The sequence below is a fragment of the Dasypus novemcinctus genome, chromosome 15 (genome assembly GCF_030445035.2).
Source record: "Dasypus novemcinctus isolate mDasNov1 chromosome 15, mDasNov1.1.hap2, whole genome shotgun sequence".
Taxonomy (NCBI): Eukaryota; Metazoa; Chordata; class Mammalia; order Cingulata; family Dasypodidae; genus Dasypus; species Dasypus novemcinctus.
Window position 1 is genome coordinate 93,022,436 of NC_080687.1, and position 19,110 is coordinate 93,041,545.

At 36.9% G+C, this 19,110-nt stretch overlaps 1 protein-coding gene across 5 annotated transcripts in view; it reads right to left on the reverse strand.

Moving 5' to 3' along the window:
• ZC3H13 (zinc finger CCCH-type containing 13) overlaps positions 1-19,110 on the reverse strand; it is an 87,428-nt gene that overhangs the window by 37,343 nt on the left and 30,975 nt on the right. For all 5 annotated transcript variants that reach the window (XM_004475436.4, XM_004475439.4, XM_004475437.4 and 2 more), the window contains 3 exons: positions 3,912-4,051; positions 2,712-2,872; positions 1,405-1,602 (listed from right to left, as the gene is read on the reverse strand). In XM_004475436.4, coding sequence (XP_004475493.1) covers positions 1,405-1,602; positions 2,712-2,872; positions 3,912-4,051 — 499 coding nt within the window. The remainder of the gene's footprint in view (positions 1-1,404; positions 1,603-2,711; positions 2,873-3,911; positions 4,052-19,110) is intronic.

Below are 19,110 nucleotides of genomic sequence, written 5' to 3' on the forward strand. Positions count from 1 at the left end.
TCACCAAAACACAGCTGGATTGGGATAGATTTTGATGTTGCAGCTGGGAATAACAGGCTTGTCTCAGTTATTTCATTTATCTCACTATAACACAACTCTACATTTTTAATGGACTGAATATTTGGACACCATTTACCACATTATGCACTGCTGTGTGGACCAATTATTGGAACCAGATTAAACTTCCCCCAACTACCTCCTATTACTGAAAATCTCTCTGTAAGTATTTGAGAATAACTTTCCTTTCAAGTCTCTATTTCCACAAAGCATGTTGTACAAAGGCAAAAAGTATCATTTTCAGGGCCATAAAAACCATTCTCAGATATTGGCTTGCTGCAATACAAGAGTTTCTCTCTAGGCACCACAAATTTTCCCAATATCACACCAACAAATCAAAGCTCAAGCCTTGGCCATTGGTCTAAATATGAAACGTTATTTTTTTTCAATCCAAATGTTATTTTGATAATTAAGAAACAATCATTTTTAACAGGTCTATCATGAACTTAATATATTGTATAATTATGGTCAGCTATATTACAAATCTCTTTAAGTGTTTAAATATCATATCCCTGGTCTAACATTCATATCAAGGCACATTTTAGGTCTCTAAACTGAGCTTAATTAATACAGAAAAAAGATAATGCCTCAGCCAAGCAATTCCCAATATGAGTACAAAGGTTCCATTTTAATATTAAAAGGCATAACCCTTCATGGATATTATTTGTGTTAATATCCACAGATTAGGAAAATGTTACAAAAATGACTATAAATTTAGCAATAATTTTAAGGTATGTATTTTAAAAGCACCTCATTTTTCAGGGTGTATATTTTTTACCAGACTATTATAAAAAAATCCCTCAAAGAACTGTATAACACAAAGAGTGAACCCTAATATAAACTATGGACTATAATAAACAATGCAATTATAATATTGTTTCATCAACTGAAATGAAGAGACCACACTAATTCAAAACCTGATGTGATGTTACTTACATCAAGTAAGGGCACAGCCAGGATACAAGCTCCTTTTTGCATAACTTCAAGGCTTGTGCACTTTCCATTATATTATAATTCAAGCAGAAGAGCTTGCAAACCCTCTAAAGATCTACACTTTTCTCGAGGAAATATTAATTTCATGAAAGAATAAATGAGAACTAATAAAAAATGAAGGGAAGAGGATCCCTAAAATCATTACATTTCAGAACAAAATGTTTTCAAAAGGGTCCCAGCTCTTTCACTGCCCAACTCCCTGAATTCCATTTATATAAAAGTTAATGTTTATTGAATTATCAATGGCTCGATATGGGAATAATTAAATACACATTATATGTAGTTAAAAAAATAAAAAGCTGTTACACTAAAGTCTAAAAGCTCTTAAAGGCAAATATTCTTGATTCTACTTACCTTGGCTTGTCTCTTTTTTCTCTTTGTCTTTCAAAATCACGTCCTCTGTCTTTTCCTTCTCTTGTTTTTTCTTCTATCCTGTCTTTTATTTTATACTTTTCTTTATATTTTTTCCCCAGAGCAATATCTTCCTGTATGGGTGGGGGTGGACTAGGAGTACGAGGTCCTTTCTTTTTACTTTGGTTGCTTTTTGAACTCCTGAAGGTAACACAAATATATTTGGAAGATTAAATGGATTTTTTCGTTTTCATTTTAGCGTAGAACTTATTCAAAAAATTTTTAATAAGGTAAAAACTCACATAACATAAAATTAACCATTTTACAGTGAACAATTCAGTAGCATTTAGCACATTCATAATGTTATACCATAACCATCTCTATCTAGTACAAACACATATCCCAAAAAGGAACCCCACACCCATTAAGGAGCTATAGCCCATCCCTTCTCTCCCCTAGCCCCTGGAAACAACCAATTTCTTTTCTGTTTCTATAGATTTACTTATTTTAGATATTACTTATAGATGAAATCATAATATGTGACCTTTTTTGGTCTGGCTTCTTTCACTTAGAATAATGTTTTGCAGGTTAATCTACAATGTACCATGTATCAGTACTTCATTCCTTTTTATGGCTGAATAATATTAAACAAAGCACCTTTTTTCATTAAAGGCAGCAATCCTTTTGATTACTGCCCTTTACTATTTTGTATGCTAGTAACCAATAACACTAATAAAGAGAAGAGACAACCTGAAGTATGGGAGAAAACAGTTGCAACTCAACAACAAAGAGACAAACTAATTAAAAAACAGCCAAAGGACCTGAATAGACATTTCTACAAAGATATACAAATCGTAAGTACAACATACTTACTCAACATTATTAGCCATTAGAGAAACGCAAATCAAATCTACAATGAGGTACCACCTCACATCCAGTAGGAAGGCGGAAAAGCAAAAAAGTGCTGGCAATGATGTGCAAAAAGGGAGACCCTCCTGCATTGTTGGAGGGGATATAAAATGGCACAGATGCTGTGGAAACAGTTTGGTGGTTTCTCAAAAAGTTCAATGCAGCATTATCACATAATCCAGGGATTCCTCTCCTGGGTATATACGCAAAAGAACTGAAAAGAAGGACTCAAACAGATCCTTGTACACCACTGTTCAAGAGCAGCATTACTCATAATAGCCAAAAAGTTTACATTAAATACTATATGTATTAAAAGTACCCATCTATAATTCAACTAACTCTTTTTAACATCGCTTCAGAAAAAAATATTTCTTTCTGGCACTATGTATCATCCTACTGACCTCTGCTGCTCTAACAGGGGAGAAGTTACCACAGTTGTCTTCCTATCTTTCTTGCTAGCTGAAGACGACGACTTCGGGCTTGATTTTCGCTTTGGAGATTTGCTAGACTTCCTTAGAGAAGGTGATGGAGACAATTTTGATCTAACCATTTCTGGTGAAACCTTTTTAAAAAAAATCAGCAAGTCAATTCAGAAAGTATTCTAATCATGCTTGTTATAATTAGACAATGAAACACCTATTTTTCAAATCATAGCAAACTTCAGATTAAATATTAAGTACCATTATAGTCACGATCTATTTTTATTTTAAAGATTTTCTTTTTATTTCTCTCCCCTTCTATGCCCCCCCTCCCCCAGTTGTCTGCTCTCTGTGTCCATTTGCTGTGTATTCTTCTGTGTCCACTTGTATTCTTGTCAGTGGCACCCAGAATCTGTCTCTCTTTGTTGTGTCATCTTGTTGTGTCAGCTCTCCATGTGTGCGGTGCCACTCGTGGCCAGGCTGCACTTCTTTCACGCTGGGTGGCTCTCCTTATGGGCGTGACTCCTTGCGCATGGGGTTCCCCTACGTGGGGAACACCCCTGCGTGGCATGGCACTCCTTGCGCCCATCAGCACTGCATGTGGGCCAGCTCATCACATGGGTCAGGAGGCCCTGGGTTTGAACCCTGGACCTCCCATGTGGTAGGCGGATGCTCTATTCATTGAGCCAAATACACTTCCCATAGTTACCAACTATTGATGCTAGTCTGAACCCAAGCTTATAATCAATCTGCTAATTAACTTTCCTAACATAACACTAATATCAATAAAGAAAACTAAAATTGTAAAATTTCAAAATCCCCTCAGAAAAAAAGCAAAATATATTCAAATGAATCGTACTTCTACTCTTTAGAAAAGAAACAAAGTATTCTAGAAAAAACATGGACCTCAAACAGGCATACATAGAGTCAAATTCCATTTAACTTTAGCTGGTAACTCTAGCCAACAAAGTATCACTTTTTTGTTCATCTATTCAAGAGCAAAAATATTTCCTATTTATCTATAGACTGATGTGAATATTAGATGATTAACATATGAAGTGGCTGATATACACTAAGTTGATTTATGTATTAACTACCGAATATAACAAGATGTAGAGGTCTCAACCATATCCATACTGATGTCAATTCCTAACATATTTTTCATTCAGTAAATAGCATTACCTCTTTTTTAATGATAATTTCTTCTCTTTTCTCCATGTTTTCTTGTTCAAGTTTCATTAATTCCCTCTGAATCTTCTGACGCTTCATTTCCAACGACAACTCATGAACATAATCATAATTAATATCTCCATTGTCAGAATCTTTAAAATAAAAATTTCATTACTTGTCAGAAACTACTTTAATAAGTTGTAACAAAAAATATTTTTAAATTTTCAACTAATTTTTAAACAAATGTAAATGCCGGATTCTTTCAAAAGAAAACGAAAGAAACATATGACGTTTCTATTAAGGATTAAAACTGCTGTGTCTAATTTCTTTATGAAGAGCCAAACCTTTCTAAGGTTGCTGAATTTTCTGGAAGTGATTTTGGGTTGTCTGAGGTGGTTTTTTTGTTAGGAGATGGAATTTTAAAAGATACAATTATAGCACTCTGTTCTATATTCTTTTTTTTTTTTAAGATTTATTTATTTATTTAATTTCCCCCCTTCCCCTGGTTGTCTGTTCTTGGTGTCTATTTGCTGCGTCTTGTTTCTTTGTCCGCTTCTGTTGTCATCAGCAGCACGGGAAGTGTGGGCGGCGCCATTCCTGGGCAGGCTGCACTTTCTTTTCACGCTGGGCGGCTTTTCCTCACGGGCACACTCCTTGCGCGTGGGGCTCCCCCACGCGGGGGACACCCTTGCGTGGCACGGCACTCCTTGCGCACATCAGCACTGCGCATGGCCAGCTCCACACGGGTCAAGGAGGCCCGGGGTTTGAACCGCGGACCTCCCATATGGTAGACGGACGCCCTAACCACTGGGCCAAAGTCCGTTTCCCTGTTCTATATTCTAAGCATTAATGATGCCAAAGCCTTCAACATTTCATGATTCATATGATGGGATTCATTATCTCCATCATTATATCAAAAGCACAAAAATGCTTGTATGGTTTTCATGGTTTTTTAAAAATTACTGAGACAATTATTTGTACCTAACACTAAAGAAAACTAATTTTAATATATTAACATGTACATGAGCTAATTTCTGAAAGATCTGAAACACTTTCATTATAAGAGATTTGTACTGCTTTCTTTAGGACTGTCCAACTCTCAATGCCCCTTTCTATTTCCATTCATCTTTTCAAATGAAAAGGTTAAGAAGATTAGTTTTATATTTTTTCTTTTTGTAAATCAATTTTATTGAAGCATATTCATAAATCATAAAATTCATTTAAAGTATACAATCCATGGCATGTGGTATAATCAGAGTTGTGCATTTATCACATCAATATTAGAATATTTTCATTACTCCAAGAAAAGCAAAACAACAACAAAAACAAACACAAAAAACCCTACCCCTTAGTAGTCACCTCTCAATCTCTCCATCCTTCCCTTGCCACTAATAACTGCTCTCTAGTTCACTCTCTGTAATTTACTTGCATTTACATTTTGAACACATGGAGTAAAACAATACATAGTACTTTTTAAAAACTTTTTAAAATTGATGTTTATCATTCATACATGAACGTACATAAACAGTATGCATATGGTAAAATTTGTGAGTTTATGAAACAAACTTGTGTATCATTTTAGAGGGCTCCCATACATCTTCCACTACCAACACCTTGCACTGTGAAACATGTTACAAACTATAAAAGAGCATTGTCAAAATATTACAACTATGGCCCACTGCTTACATATATTTGGTATATTTCCCCCCGACCCACCCAATTATTAACACCTAACATTAGTGTTGTATTTTGTTATTGTTTGAGAGAACATTCTCATATTTGTTCTGTTAACCAGTCCATCATCTACCACTGGATTCCCTGTGTTATACAGTCCCATGCTTTGTACAATCCATTAAAGTGTACACTCAATGGTCCTCATTTTCATCAGAGTTGTGCTGTCATCACTTCAGTCAATTCTAGGACATTTTCATTACTCCAAAAGGAAAAATCCAATACTTCCTAATACCCCTCCCTGCATTGCCCCTTAGGATTGACACAATATCTTCTTAACATTGCTGCAAAATATTACAACATTATTGCTAAGTATATCCATAAGTTACCTTAGTTGTGTTTTTCCACATATGTCCATATTTTTAGGACTTAGTAAAAGAAGAGCACTCTTACATTTATACACAATCTTCGCCCACCACCAAAATCACTATTATACACTCCCTATTCTCCAGCCTCCTTTCAATTGACATTTACATCCACAAACTACACCTTTCAACCAAAATCACATTTATAAATCAGCAGTGTTAGTTACACTCACTATAATGTGCTAATAATAACTGTATTCATTTCCACGCTTTACAATTAACCTTATTAATAATGCTACATACATTAAGTACTCCCATTCCCAACCCACATTCTATTTCCTAGTAACATATACTTTAGAGTTTATCGCCATTAGTTTACTGGTCATATTTAGTTCACATTAGTGAGACCATACAATATTTGTCCTTTTGTGTCTGGTTTATTTCACTCAACATAATATCCTGTAATTCATCCATGTTGTCATATGCATCCTGATTTCATTTCTTCGTATAACCAAATAATATTCCATTGTATGCATACACATTTTGTTTATCCACTCATTGGTTGACGGATACTTGGGCTGGTTCTATATTTTAACAATTGTGAATAATGCTGCTATGAACATTGGTGTGCAAATGTCAGTTCGTGTCCTTGCTTTTCAATCCTTCTAAATATATTCTTAGTAACAGTATTGCTGGATCTTATGGCAGTTCTACATTCAGCTTCTGGAGGTACTGCCAAACTGGTTTCCACAGCAGCGGCACCATTCTACATTCCCACCAACAGTGAAGGAGTGTTCCTATTTCTCCACGTCCTTTCCTGTACTTGTAGTTTTTTGTTTTATTAATAATGGCCACTCTATAAGGTGTGAAATGATATCTCATTATAGTTTTGATCTGCATTTCCCTAAGAGCTAGAGATTCTGAGCATTTCTTCATGTGCTTTTGACCATTTGTATTTCCTTTTTGGAGAAATGTCTATTTAATTCTTTTGGCTCTTTTTTAAAATTGGATTGCTTGCCCTTTTATGATTGAGTTGTATTCTCTCATTATATAGCATGGAAATCAAAGCCTTATTGGATATGTGGTTTCCAAATATTTTCTCCCATTAAGCAGGCTGCCTTTTTACTTTCTTGATAGTCTTTTGAAGAACATAAGTGTTTAATTTTGAGGAGGTCCATTTATTTTGTCTACTCTGCTCATGGATAGGATGTAAGATTTAAGAAACTACTGCCTACCATAAGATTTTGAAGATGTTTCCCTATATATTCTTTAGGAGTTTTATAGCTTTAGCTTTTATATTACATCCTTGACTACTCTGAGTTAATTTTTGTATATGGTGTCAGAGGGGGTCATCATTCTTTCTTTTGGAAATGAATATCCAGTTCTCCCAGCACCTTTGCTGAATAGACTGTTACCAACCAGCTGGGTGGGCCTGACAGCCTTGTCAAAAATCACGTGGAGGTAGATGTGAGGGCCTATTTCTAAGTTATTGATCTGGTTCCATCAGCCAATCTGTCTGTCTTTATGACTGTACCATAATACTGTTTTTACCACTATAGTTAAGTAATGTGTTTTAAAGTTAGGAAGCGAGAGTTTTCCAACTTCGTTCTTCTTTCTTAAAATGTTTCTGGCTATTTGAGACCCCTTATCTTTCCAAATAAATTTAATAATTAGCTTTTCCATTTCTGCAAAAAAAGTTGTTGGGATTTTTATTGGGATTGCAATGAATCTATAAATCAGCTCGGTTTGAGTTGGCGTCTTATCGATATTTATTTACCCTTCCGTTTATTTAAGCCTTCTTTGCATTCTTTTAGCAATGTCTTATAGTTTTCTGAATACAAGTCATTTATGTCCTTGGTTAAGTTTATTCCTAAATATTTGATTCTGTTAGTTGCTATTATAAATCGAATTTTTTCTCTGACATCTACCTCATATTGCTCATCAGTTGTGTATAAAAATGCTCCTGATTTTTACATAGCAATCTTGTATCCCATCACTTTGTTGAACTCGTATGTGAGTTGTAGCAGCTTAGCTTTGTAATGGATTTTTTCAGGATTTTCTAGGTACTGGATCATACCCTGAGCAAATAGTGAAACTTTTACTTCTTCCTTTCCTATTTGGTATCTTTTATTTCTCTATTTAGTCTATAATTACGCTAGCTAGAACTTCTAGCACAGTATTGAATAACAGTGGTGACAGTGGCATCCTTGCCTTGTTCCTATCTCAGCAGGAAGCTTTCAGTCTTTCACTGTTGAGTACAATGCTAGCTGTGGCTTTTTCATATATGCAGTTAACCATCTTGAGAAAGCTTCCCTCTATTCCTATCTTTTGAAAGTGTTTTTTTAACAAGAGGATGCAGTATTTTGTCAAACACCTGTTGTGCATCAATCGAGAGGATCATGTGACTTTTCTTCTTCAATTTATTAATGTGTTTTATTACACTAATTGATTTTCTTGTGTTGAAAAACCCTTGCATACCTAGGATAAAACCCTAGGTATGACTGTGGTCTTTTAGGTCTTTAATCCATTTTAAGTTGATTCTTACACTGGGAGTGAGATAGGGTCCTTTTTCATTCTTTTGGTTATGGATATACAATTCTCCTATCACCATTTGTTGAAGAGATTATTCTGTCCCAAAAAAGCAGTCTTAATAGTTTTACCAAAAATCAAATGACCATAGAGATGCAGATTTATTTCTGGACTCTCAATTCGATTCCATTGATCAATGTGCCTATCTTTAATTTTCTTAATGTGCTTTTGGATTTGGTTTGCAAGTACTTTGTTGAGAATTTTTATATCTATATTCATCAGATACTGGTCTGTATTTCCTATTTTCATAATATCTTTACTTGGCTTTGGTATTAGGGTGATGTTGGATGCACAGAATGAGTTTTGTAGTTGTTCCTTCTTGTTGAATTTTGTGGAAAAGCTTGAGCAAGATTGATACTAGTCTTTGGATGACTGGTAGAATTCACCTGTGAAGCCATCTGGTCCTGGGTTTTTGTTTGTTTGGTTTGTTTGTTTTTTTACTTTTTTCTTTTCCTTTTTTTTCCCTGAGGTGCCAGGACCTCATATGCAGGATGCCATTGCTAAACCACTGGGTCACATCAGTTCCCCTGAGTTGTTTTTCTCATTTGTTTGTTTGTTGTTTGTTTTGTTGTTGTTGTTTTTAGGAGGCACCTTTCCACAGAGGTGTCTCTTTCAAATCCTTTTTGCCTATGCTTCTGGTCTGGCCAGAGCAGAGATTCAGAGCAGGCCAAATTCACTGACGAGAAACCAATTCACCTTCTGCTGCACCCTTCCTCTTTCCAGGGATGAAGACATCTGTTTCCCTTTCAGTCTGCTGCAGTGAGTCATGCGTTTTATCCAGGCTGTGTGCCTTGATGATGAAGGGTGGATGCCATTCCCGGCCGCTATGGGGGTTTAGTTAACTCATAGTAGTTATTTCTGGTTCTCTGACTCTCTGTCCCTCAACCTTGTGAGGGCTGAAAAGCTCTATCCTGGTCTGCTGACCCCCAAAGATGGTCCCTCAGATAACTTTATGCTGTGTGAGCTGAGTCCTGCCTCCTTATTCCAATGCTATCTTCCCAATATGTAGTACTTTTTGTCTAGTTTCTTTCAGTTTTTTTTAACCACTTCTAAAAGATTAATATTTTATTATACACAATTGTCCACTATTTGCTTTGGTTGTATTTTGGCCCAAATACCACCCTGGTACTGACCTCTGGTAACATTAATGTTCATTTGTTCTGCTTCCAAGAAAAATATTCTTATATATGCACCATTAAAAGTATTCATTTTTCACAAGAAGGTTTGCTAAGGTTAGTTATGCTACTCCCGGCATTTTCTTACAGTAGTTCTATGGGCCTGGCTTTTACATTTAGGTCTTTGATCTATTGTGAGTTGATTTCTGTATTGGGTGTGAGACAGAGTCCTCTTTCATTCTTTTGGTTATGGATATCCAATTCTCCTATCACCATTTGTTGAAGAGATTATTCTTTCCCAAAACAAGTGGACTTGTAGGCTTACCAAAAATTAAATGACCATAGAGATCCAAGATCTATTTCTGAACTTTCAATTCCATTCCACTGATCAATGTGTCCATCTTTATGCCAATACATGCTATTTTGACCAGTAGTTTTATAACACACTTCAGGGGCAGGAGGCCTGAGTCTTCTGACTTTGCTTTGCTTTCTTAGGATGTTTCTGAATATTCAGCACCCATTTCCCTTGCAAATAAATTTGGTAACTGACTTCTCTATTTCTGTAAAGTAGGCTGGTAGAATTTTGATTGACATTGTGATAAATCTATAAATCAGTTTGGGTAGAATTGGAATCTTCATGATGTTTCGTCTTCCAATCGTGAATGTTCTTCCATTTTTTAGGTCTTCTCTGATTTCCTATAGCACTATATTGTAGTTTACTGAATATAGATCCTTTACATTGCTGGTTAAATTAATTCCTAAATATCTGAGTGTTTTTGTTCTATTGTAAATGGAATTTTAAAAAAATTTCTTCTTCAGCTTGCTCATTCCTAGTGTATCCAACTACTACTGATTTTTGCATGTTGATCTTGTATCCTGCCACTATGTTGAATTCATTTATTAGCTCTGATAGCTTTGATATAGATATTTTGGGATCTTCTATACAGGACCGTGTCATCTGTGATTTTCTTTTCTTGTAGTTTCTTTATCTGGTTTTGGTATTAGAGTGATGTGGCTTCATAAAATGTGTTGGGTAATTTTCCCTCCTTTTTTTTTTAAATTTTTTGGAAGAGTTTAAATGGAATTGTTTTTTTTGTTTTTTTTTTTAAGATTTATTTCTCTCCCCTTCCTCCCCCCACTCCGGCCGTCCGTTCCCTGTGTCTTCCTGCTGCGTCTTCTTTGTCTGCTTCTGTTGTCGTCAGCGGCACGGAAATCCGTTTCTTTTCGTTGCGTCATCTTGTTGTATCAGCTCCCTGTGTGTGCGGTGCCGTTCCTGGGCAGGCTGCACCCTCCTTCGCGCTGGGAGGGTCTCCCTATGGGGCACACTCCCTGCGTGTGGGGCTCCCCTACACGGGGGACACCCCTGCGTGGCACGACACTCCTTGTGCGCATCAGCACCGCGCATGGGCCAGCTCCACACGGGTCAAGGAGGCCCCGGGTTTGAACCATGAACCTCCCATGTGGTAGATGGACGCCCCAACCACGGGGCCAAGTCTGCCGCCTGGAATTGGTATTAATTCTCAAAACGTTTGGTAGAATTAACCTTGAAGCCATCTGGTCATGGGCTTTTCTTTGTTGGAAGATTTTTGATGACTGATTCAATCTCTTTACTTGTGATTGGTTTGCTGAGGTTCTTCATTTATTATAGAGTCAATGGAGGTTGTTTGTGCATTTGTAGGAATTTGTCCATTTCTTCTAGGTTGTCTAGTTTGTTGTCATAGTCTCTCATAGTCACCTCTTATGATCCCTTTTTATTTCTGGAGTCAGTTGTTACGTCCCTCTTTTATTCCTGATTTTATTTATTTATATCTTCAATCTTTTTTCCTTTGTTAGTCTATTACCTAAGGGTGTGCTGATTTTATTGATCTCAAAGAATCACCTTTTGGTTTTGTTGATTTTTTGTTGTTGCTGTTCCCAATTTCATTTATTCTGCTCTAATCTCGTTATTTCTTTCTTTCTGTCTGCTTTGAGATTGGTTTCCTATTTTTTTTTTTTTTAATATTTCCTCCAGGTGTCCAATTAGGTCTCTTATTTTAGCTCTTTTTTGTTTTTTTAATATATGCATTCAGGGCTATCAATTTCCTTCTCAGCACCGCCTCTGCTTATATCCCATTTAATTCTAATAAGCTGTGTTCTTGTTTTCATTTGTCTTGAGATATCTACTAATTTTTATTGCAATTTCTTCTTTGGCCCAGATTGTTATGTAGTGCGTTGTTTAGCCTCCATATTTGTGAATTTTCCCCATCTCACTTATTAATGATTTCCAGCTTCATTCCATTATGATCAGACTAGGTACTTTGTATAATTTCAATCTTTTTTTTGTTTGTTTACATTCTGGAGATTAATGTGAGTCTCCTCAGGCAGCACATGGATGGCTCATATTTTTTATCCATTCTATCAGCCATTAGGGAGTTTAATCCATTAACGTTCGGTGTTATTACTATGAAGCTATTACTTACTTCAATCATTTTATCCTTTGGCTTTCATATGTCATATCTCACTTTTGTCTATCTCTTTACCTTTTTGGTTAACCTTTCTGATAGCCTTCACTTCTAAACTCTCTTTCCAACCTCACTCACCTCTCTCTTCCGGGTTCAGAACTCCTATTAGTATTTCCTGGAGAACCGTATTCTTGCTTATGAACTCTCTTAGTTTCTTTTTATCTGTGAACATTTTAAACTCACTGTCATATTTGAAAAATAAGGAATTCTTGGCTGGCAGTTTTTCTCTTTCAGTACCTTAATTATACCACTGCCTTCTCACCTCCATGATTTCTGATGAGAAACACTATAGACACATTATAGATGCCATACTAAGTCTTACTAGACTTCCCTTGTATGTGACATTTTGCTCCCTTGCAGCTTTCATAATTTTCTCTTTATCTTTGGCATTTGCCATTCTGAATATTATGGGTCTTGAAGTAGATCTATTTTGATTTATTCTAACTGGAGTGCACTGTGCTTCCTGGACACGCAGGGTCACAACTTGCATGACAGTTGGCCATTGTTTCCTCAAACACTTTCTGCCCCCTTTTCCTTCTCAAAACCCTGTAACATGTGTTAGTGTACTTTGTGCTATCATTCAACTCCTTGAGCCCCCACTCAATTTTTTCTTTTTTCTCCATTCTCTTTTCAATTTCAGCTGTTCTTTCTTCTACATTGCTGATTCTATCTTCCATGATTTCAAACATGATATTGTATGCCTCTATTGTATTTTTAATCTGCCTTACCATGTCTTTCATTCCTACACGCTGTTACTTTTCTATTCAATTTTTCAAAAAAAAATTTTGTGGTTTAACCACATTTTCCTTCAACTCCATGATTTGATTTATAAGATTTGTATGAACTCACTGTTTATTTGTCCTGTGTTTTGCTAAGGAGCTGTGTGCTACCACTTTTCTTTGATCTTGGTTCAACTTGTAGATCTTTAGGAATGCCCATTTAAATGCTCATACAAGGGTGTATTAGTCAATTAAAGGGATACAAAATACCAGAAATCTGTTGGCTTTTATAAAGGGAATTTATTTGGGGTAGGAGCTTATAGTTACCAGGCCATAAAGCATAAGTTACATCCCTCACCAAAGTCTTTTGCCATGTACTGGAGCAAGACGGCTCTCGACGTCTGCCAGGGTTCAGGCTTCCTGGGTTCTTCTCTTCCTGGGGCTTTCTTCTCTCCAGGCTCAGGGTTCCTCTCTTCCCAGGGCTTGCTTCTCTTTCCTCACAACCAAGCTACTCTGTGTGCTTACTTCCTAGGGCTCCAGCTCAAGACTCCAGCATCAAAACTCCAACTCTGTCCTCTTCCATCTTTTATCTGTGAGGGTCCACCTACAAAGGGGCAGGGACTCAACACCTTACTGAGGTAGCCCAATCAAAGCCCTAATCATAATTTAATCACTCCTAGGTAGACCAGTTTACAAACATAATCTAATATCTATTTTTGGAATTCATGAATGATATCAAACTGCAATATAGGGATAAGGACCTAGTAATGGGGGTACAGGCCAGTTTTCAAGGGTCTCAGAGAGGAGGGCAGTAAAAGCACCAAACTGTCTCATTTTTTCCCCCTTCTTTGAATATACTTTCTTGGTCTGCCAGTAGATGGCGCTCTTCAGTAGACCTCTCTGCTCAGACCCTAGAGGCTAGGCGGGAATCCATTTACTGAAATCCGGCCCAAACCTAGTAAACAAATGTTCTCAGAAGCTGCTCCCTTCCCCTGGCCAGTCACACCCTCCCTCCTTTTGTGTCCTCAGCAACCAGCCCAGAGCAGTAAGGGGAGTGTTTGAGGAGCTAAGTTATCTTTAGCTCCCTGCTGTCTCTCAGGACAAAGAATGTCCCAGCCACACCCAGCCTGGAAGAGTGAGACCTTGGACATAGCAGACCAAGGTTGCTGGTCAAAATCTGAACTTGCCATAAGCTTTGTCCCTCCTTCTCCCTCTTTTTTGAGGAAGAGGACCCCAGCAACCCCTCAGTTCTTAGCCACCAGACAGGGATCAGAAGAACTACTGCCATTTACTCCTATGGTGGGGGGATGGATACCGGTAGCTGCTGCTGCTGATTTACTCATGGGATTTTTCCAGCCAGCCAAGATTCCTTTTTTTCATCCCTCTCTTCTGGTTGGTGGGTAGTCTTCCTTCCCCTGGTGTCCTAAACCCTAGAACAATTTTCCAGACAGTTTTTGTCTGTCCTGTAGCTATTTAGCCATTTTTCTGGGAGATAAGTGAGCCCTCTGCCTCTCTAATCCTCCATCTTCCTGGAAGTCCCATTGGAGAAGGTTGGTTTAGGGGGGAAAAAAAAAGGAAGAATGCACTTCCAGGAAGATGGTGGACTAGAAACACACAGGACTCTCTTCTCTCCAGAGACAGAGCTAGAGGACAGCAGTAATGGCCTTGAAAAAAGTTTTCTAGGGTTTAGGACACCAGAGGAAGGCTGGACAGCACCCAGAATAGAGAGGAAAAAAGGAAAAGAATTGTGACAGCAAAAGTGTACGTTAAAAGCAGCAGCTGCTACTGCCAGCACCCTCCCCCCACATTGCAGACATTTCTGAATTTAGGAAAAGTTTAAACTCTTCCTAAAAATTGATAAGGAAGGAAAATTACCCAACACATTTTATGAAGCCAGATAAAGACACTACAAGAAAAATTTACAAATTAATCTTTCTAATGAACATAGATGCAAAAACTCTCAACAAAATACTTGCAAATCAAATCCAACAGCATATCGAAAGACATACATCATGACCAAGTGGGATTTATTCCTGGTATGCAAGGCTGGTTCAACACAAGAAAATGATTTAACCTAATACACCACTTTAACAAACTAAAGGAAAAAACCCCCACATGATCATCTCATTCGATGCACATAAGGCATCTGACAAAATTCAGCATGCTTTCCTGATAAAAAGCACTTAGAAATATAGAATAGTAAAAGGAAAATTCCTCAGTATGACAAAGGCATATATAAAAAACCCACAACCAACATCGTATTCACTGGGGAAAGGTTGAAAGTTTTCCTTCTAAGAATGGGAACAAGCCGAGGATGCTCAGTGTCACCACTGTTATTCAATACTGCGCTAGAAGTTCTAGGTAGAGCAACTAGACAAGAAAAAATAAATAAATAAAAGGCATCCAAACAGGAGAAGAGGAAGTAAAGCTTGCACTATTTGCAGATGACATGATCCTATATTTAGAAAATTCTGAAATGTCTATGACAAAGCTACTCTAGCTAATAAGCAAGTTCAGGAAGGTGGCAGGATACAAAGTCAACACACAAAAATCAGTATTTCTGTACACTAGTAACAACAAGCTGAGGAGGAAATAAGGGGAAAATTTCGCTTACAATAGCAACAAAAAGACTCAAATATCTAAGGAATCAATTTAACCAAAGAAGTACAGGACTTAAAAGCCTGGAGGGAGGATTTCAGTGACTTCTGTCCTCACACACAACCCTGTCAGGCTGTAAGGGCAAAAGCTGAGAAGCCTTCTTAAACTTTGAACACTTTAATCAACATTTTTTTCAGGTTAAGAAATAAAGACAGCTAACAGCACAAGAAAATGGACATTTTTATGTATGATTCAAAGGAATTAGAATGTCAACTATCCATTTATGCTTGGTGATTGAGAGAGTAGCTATGTATCTATGTGAATGAATTTAATTACTTTCTTATGTTGGAGTATGATGACAATTGCTCAGTGAATTAAAAAAAACAGACTAAATCATGCTTTTTCAGTTAGAAAACAATTTACTAAATACGTAAGCACATATGGCTTTTCATTAAGTGAACAATGGTTACTTGAGTTACTATTTTATACTCCACTGACAAACTTTACATCAGTGAATAATAGGGCTTGATAATCTGAACATGTTCTTAAGTTAACAATGGTTAAATAAAATTCCAAATACTAAAGGTATATTAAATGTTGGCAAAGGTGGTAGCAATGTAAATTAGTAAGTATATCTATCCTGAAAAAATAATTTGGCAATATGGGTAAAAGTCTTAAAAATTACTCATACCTCTTAATACAACAATTTCTAGAAATTTACTCTGAAAATAATCATAAATATAAGTTTATGTATAATGAATAAAGACTAAATATTTGAGCACTTAGTTCACCTTAATTAAAATATATACATTCACACTGTTAAATCCTTAAATAATTCTTAAGTACACAGAGTAAAATATGAAATTCCTCTTATAACTGTCCTGCCATACCCACTCCAGTGGTAATACTATTAATAGTTCATTGTTATATGAATAATAATAAAGATTTATATTCTTCTCTGAAAATAATGGAACCAAACTATATAAATTAAACTACAAATAAGAAAAATCTTTCCATGTCAAACTTAGGGGTCAGCTATGTTATAACAATAACATCCTCAAAGGATTTCATCTATGGACATACCATAACTTATTTACCCAGTTCCCTTCTGACTGACATCTAAGTTTGTCTGCAATATTTTGCTTTTTAAAAAAAACAACTATAATGAACATTTTTATACCTACCCTGGTTCACAAATAGAATTATTCTTTAGGACAGATTTCTCAAACTAGATTTGCAGGATCAAAGGCTAAGTATAATTTTTACCTTAAATATTACAAAACTGCCATCCAAAACAGCTTTATAAATGTAAGCTCCAACTTACTAACATCAACATTTTTCATTTTTGCCAAACTGACAAGTGGAAAAATCTCTATTTTCATCAGCATTTTCCCACAGTAAGACAATATTTGCTCATTCTCCCATGAGTGTACACTGGAGTTTTTCAGAGGCTACATATGTGTGCAATCACAAATAGATTGAATGCACAGCAGACATGAAAATCTAGCTATCTATTAAGTCAGACACTGAAGAGATTTGCAAAATTATGTAAAACACTGCCACACCTCACATTTTTTGCTCTGAAAAATTATTTTTCATAAAAATAAATACTGAGCTTATTGCTGTCATTTATAAATTAATAAAAAATACTTTTTTAATTTTGGAGATTTAGTTTCAAATATGGTAATTATTGAAAAATATAACCCACGTAAACAAAAGCTTTATAGGGTCCTTAAAGAGTGCAAAACTATCCTGAAGCCAGAAAGTTTGAGAATCACTGCTATAGGCCAAATTTGTCTGAGTCTAGTTAAAATTGTTATTTGCTTTACGGTAAGCCCATAAAATGAGTTTATTAGACTCATTCTCTGAGGACTGAGGTGACTGACGAACAATTCTTCAATACTCCTTCAGCAGAAACTTTTAAACCAAAGAGATAACACAAAGATCAAAACCTGGGGAGCGGATGTAGCTCAAGTGGTTCAGTGCCTGTTTCCATGTACAAGCTCCTAAGGTTTGATTCCCCGTATCTCCTAAAAACAAATAAATGGAAAAAACCAATTCTCACTGGGGAGTGAATGTAGCTCAGTGATTGAGCACCTGCTTCCCATGCATGAGGTCCTGGGTTCAATCCCCAGTACCTCCTAAAAAATAAAAAATTAAATTAAATTCAATTAAAATAAAATAAAACAAAAACTAGTGCATTTCAAAGGGAAAATATAAGCAATAGCCATATGAATATTTTGTATATAAAACTACTATTAAAGAAATTACTCACTTTTTTAAAATAAAGATTTATTTTATTTACTTTTACTTTTCTTTACTTATCCCCCCCTCCTCCAGATGGTTCACTCATCCATCCACTCACTACTTACACCAGGACCTGAACCCAGGACCCCCTACATAAGAGGGGAATGCCCAACGGCCTGAGCCACATCCACTCCCTGCAGGTCACTGCAACCGCTGACCTGTGGCATCTGCTTGATGTGGGAGGAGTGTCTAGCTCATTGGGCAGCATCCAACTCTGTTGCAGCGGGAGGTCGTGTGCACATGCTTCCCCTCAGGAGGCAATGGGACCCGAACCCAGGAACTCCCACGTGGTAGGTGGATGGCCAAGTGGTTGAGCCACATTCACCTCCCTAATCATCTTTTAAAAAATTTCCTACATAAAAGGCTTTGTAATAAAATCATTTTAGAATTTTTAAGAAGACAATCTGAAATAAAGGCTTGGGAAACAACAACATTTAAGGGACAGGTAGACTTTGAGGAGCCTCTAAAGCAGGTGTTCTTAACCTTTTTTGTTCCACTGATCCCTTTGCCAGTCAGGTGAAAACCATGGACCCCTTACTAAGTCCACACTATACTGTTTATTATTTAATAAATACATCAAACCTGCACCAATATGTCGCCACAAGAATAATGATTTTTTGCATTTCAATTCAAGCTCACGCACCCCTTGTTAAGAACCCCTGCTCTAAAGGGCTTGAAAGGCAAGCCAAAAAATCTACGGAGCAATAAAATGGAAGCCAAGAAATGACAGTGTTTTAAGAAGTCAAGAGGTCTTGGATAAGCCAAATGCTGCAGAAAGGTAACATAAGTTAGAAACCAATGTATCTCTATTTAGCAAGAGGACATTATTAGTGACCTAAGGAACAGTTTTAGTATACGGATGGGTCAGAAATCAAACTGCAGAACACTGAATAAGTGGATGTGACTCAGGCGACAGGGCTCCCACCTACATGTGAGGTCGCGTGTTCAGATCCTGATGTCTCCTCTTAAAGAAGACAACGAGCTAGCACAATGGGCAGGCACAGCAAGCTGATACAAGAAGAAAAGAACATAATGGGAGACACAACAAAACAGGGAGCAGAGGTTCCGGTGCCTCCTAAAGAAGACAGCAAGCTGATAAAACGGGCAGCCGCAGTGAGCTGACGCAACAGAATGTCACAAGAGACGTGGGGAGGAAAAACACAATGAGAGATGCAACAATGCAACAATGCAGAGACATCATAGGTCCAAGATTTGGCTCCCAGTACCTCTTAAAGAAACACGGAAGAAGAACAGACTCAGCAAGCGAAAAACAACAAGGAGGTGGGGAGAAATTAGTAAGTAAATGAAAGAAATGCTAAGGAGATATAAATGGATTAATCGTAGTG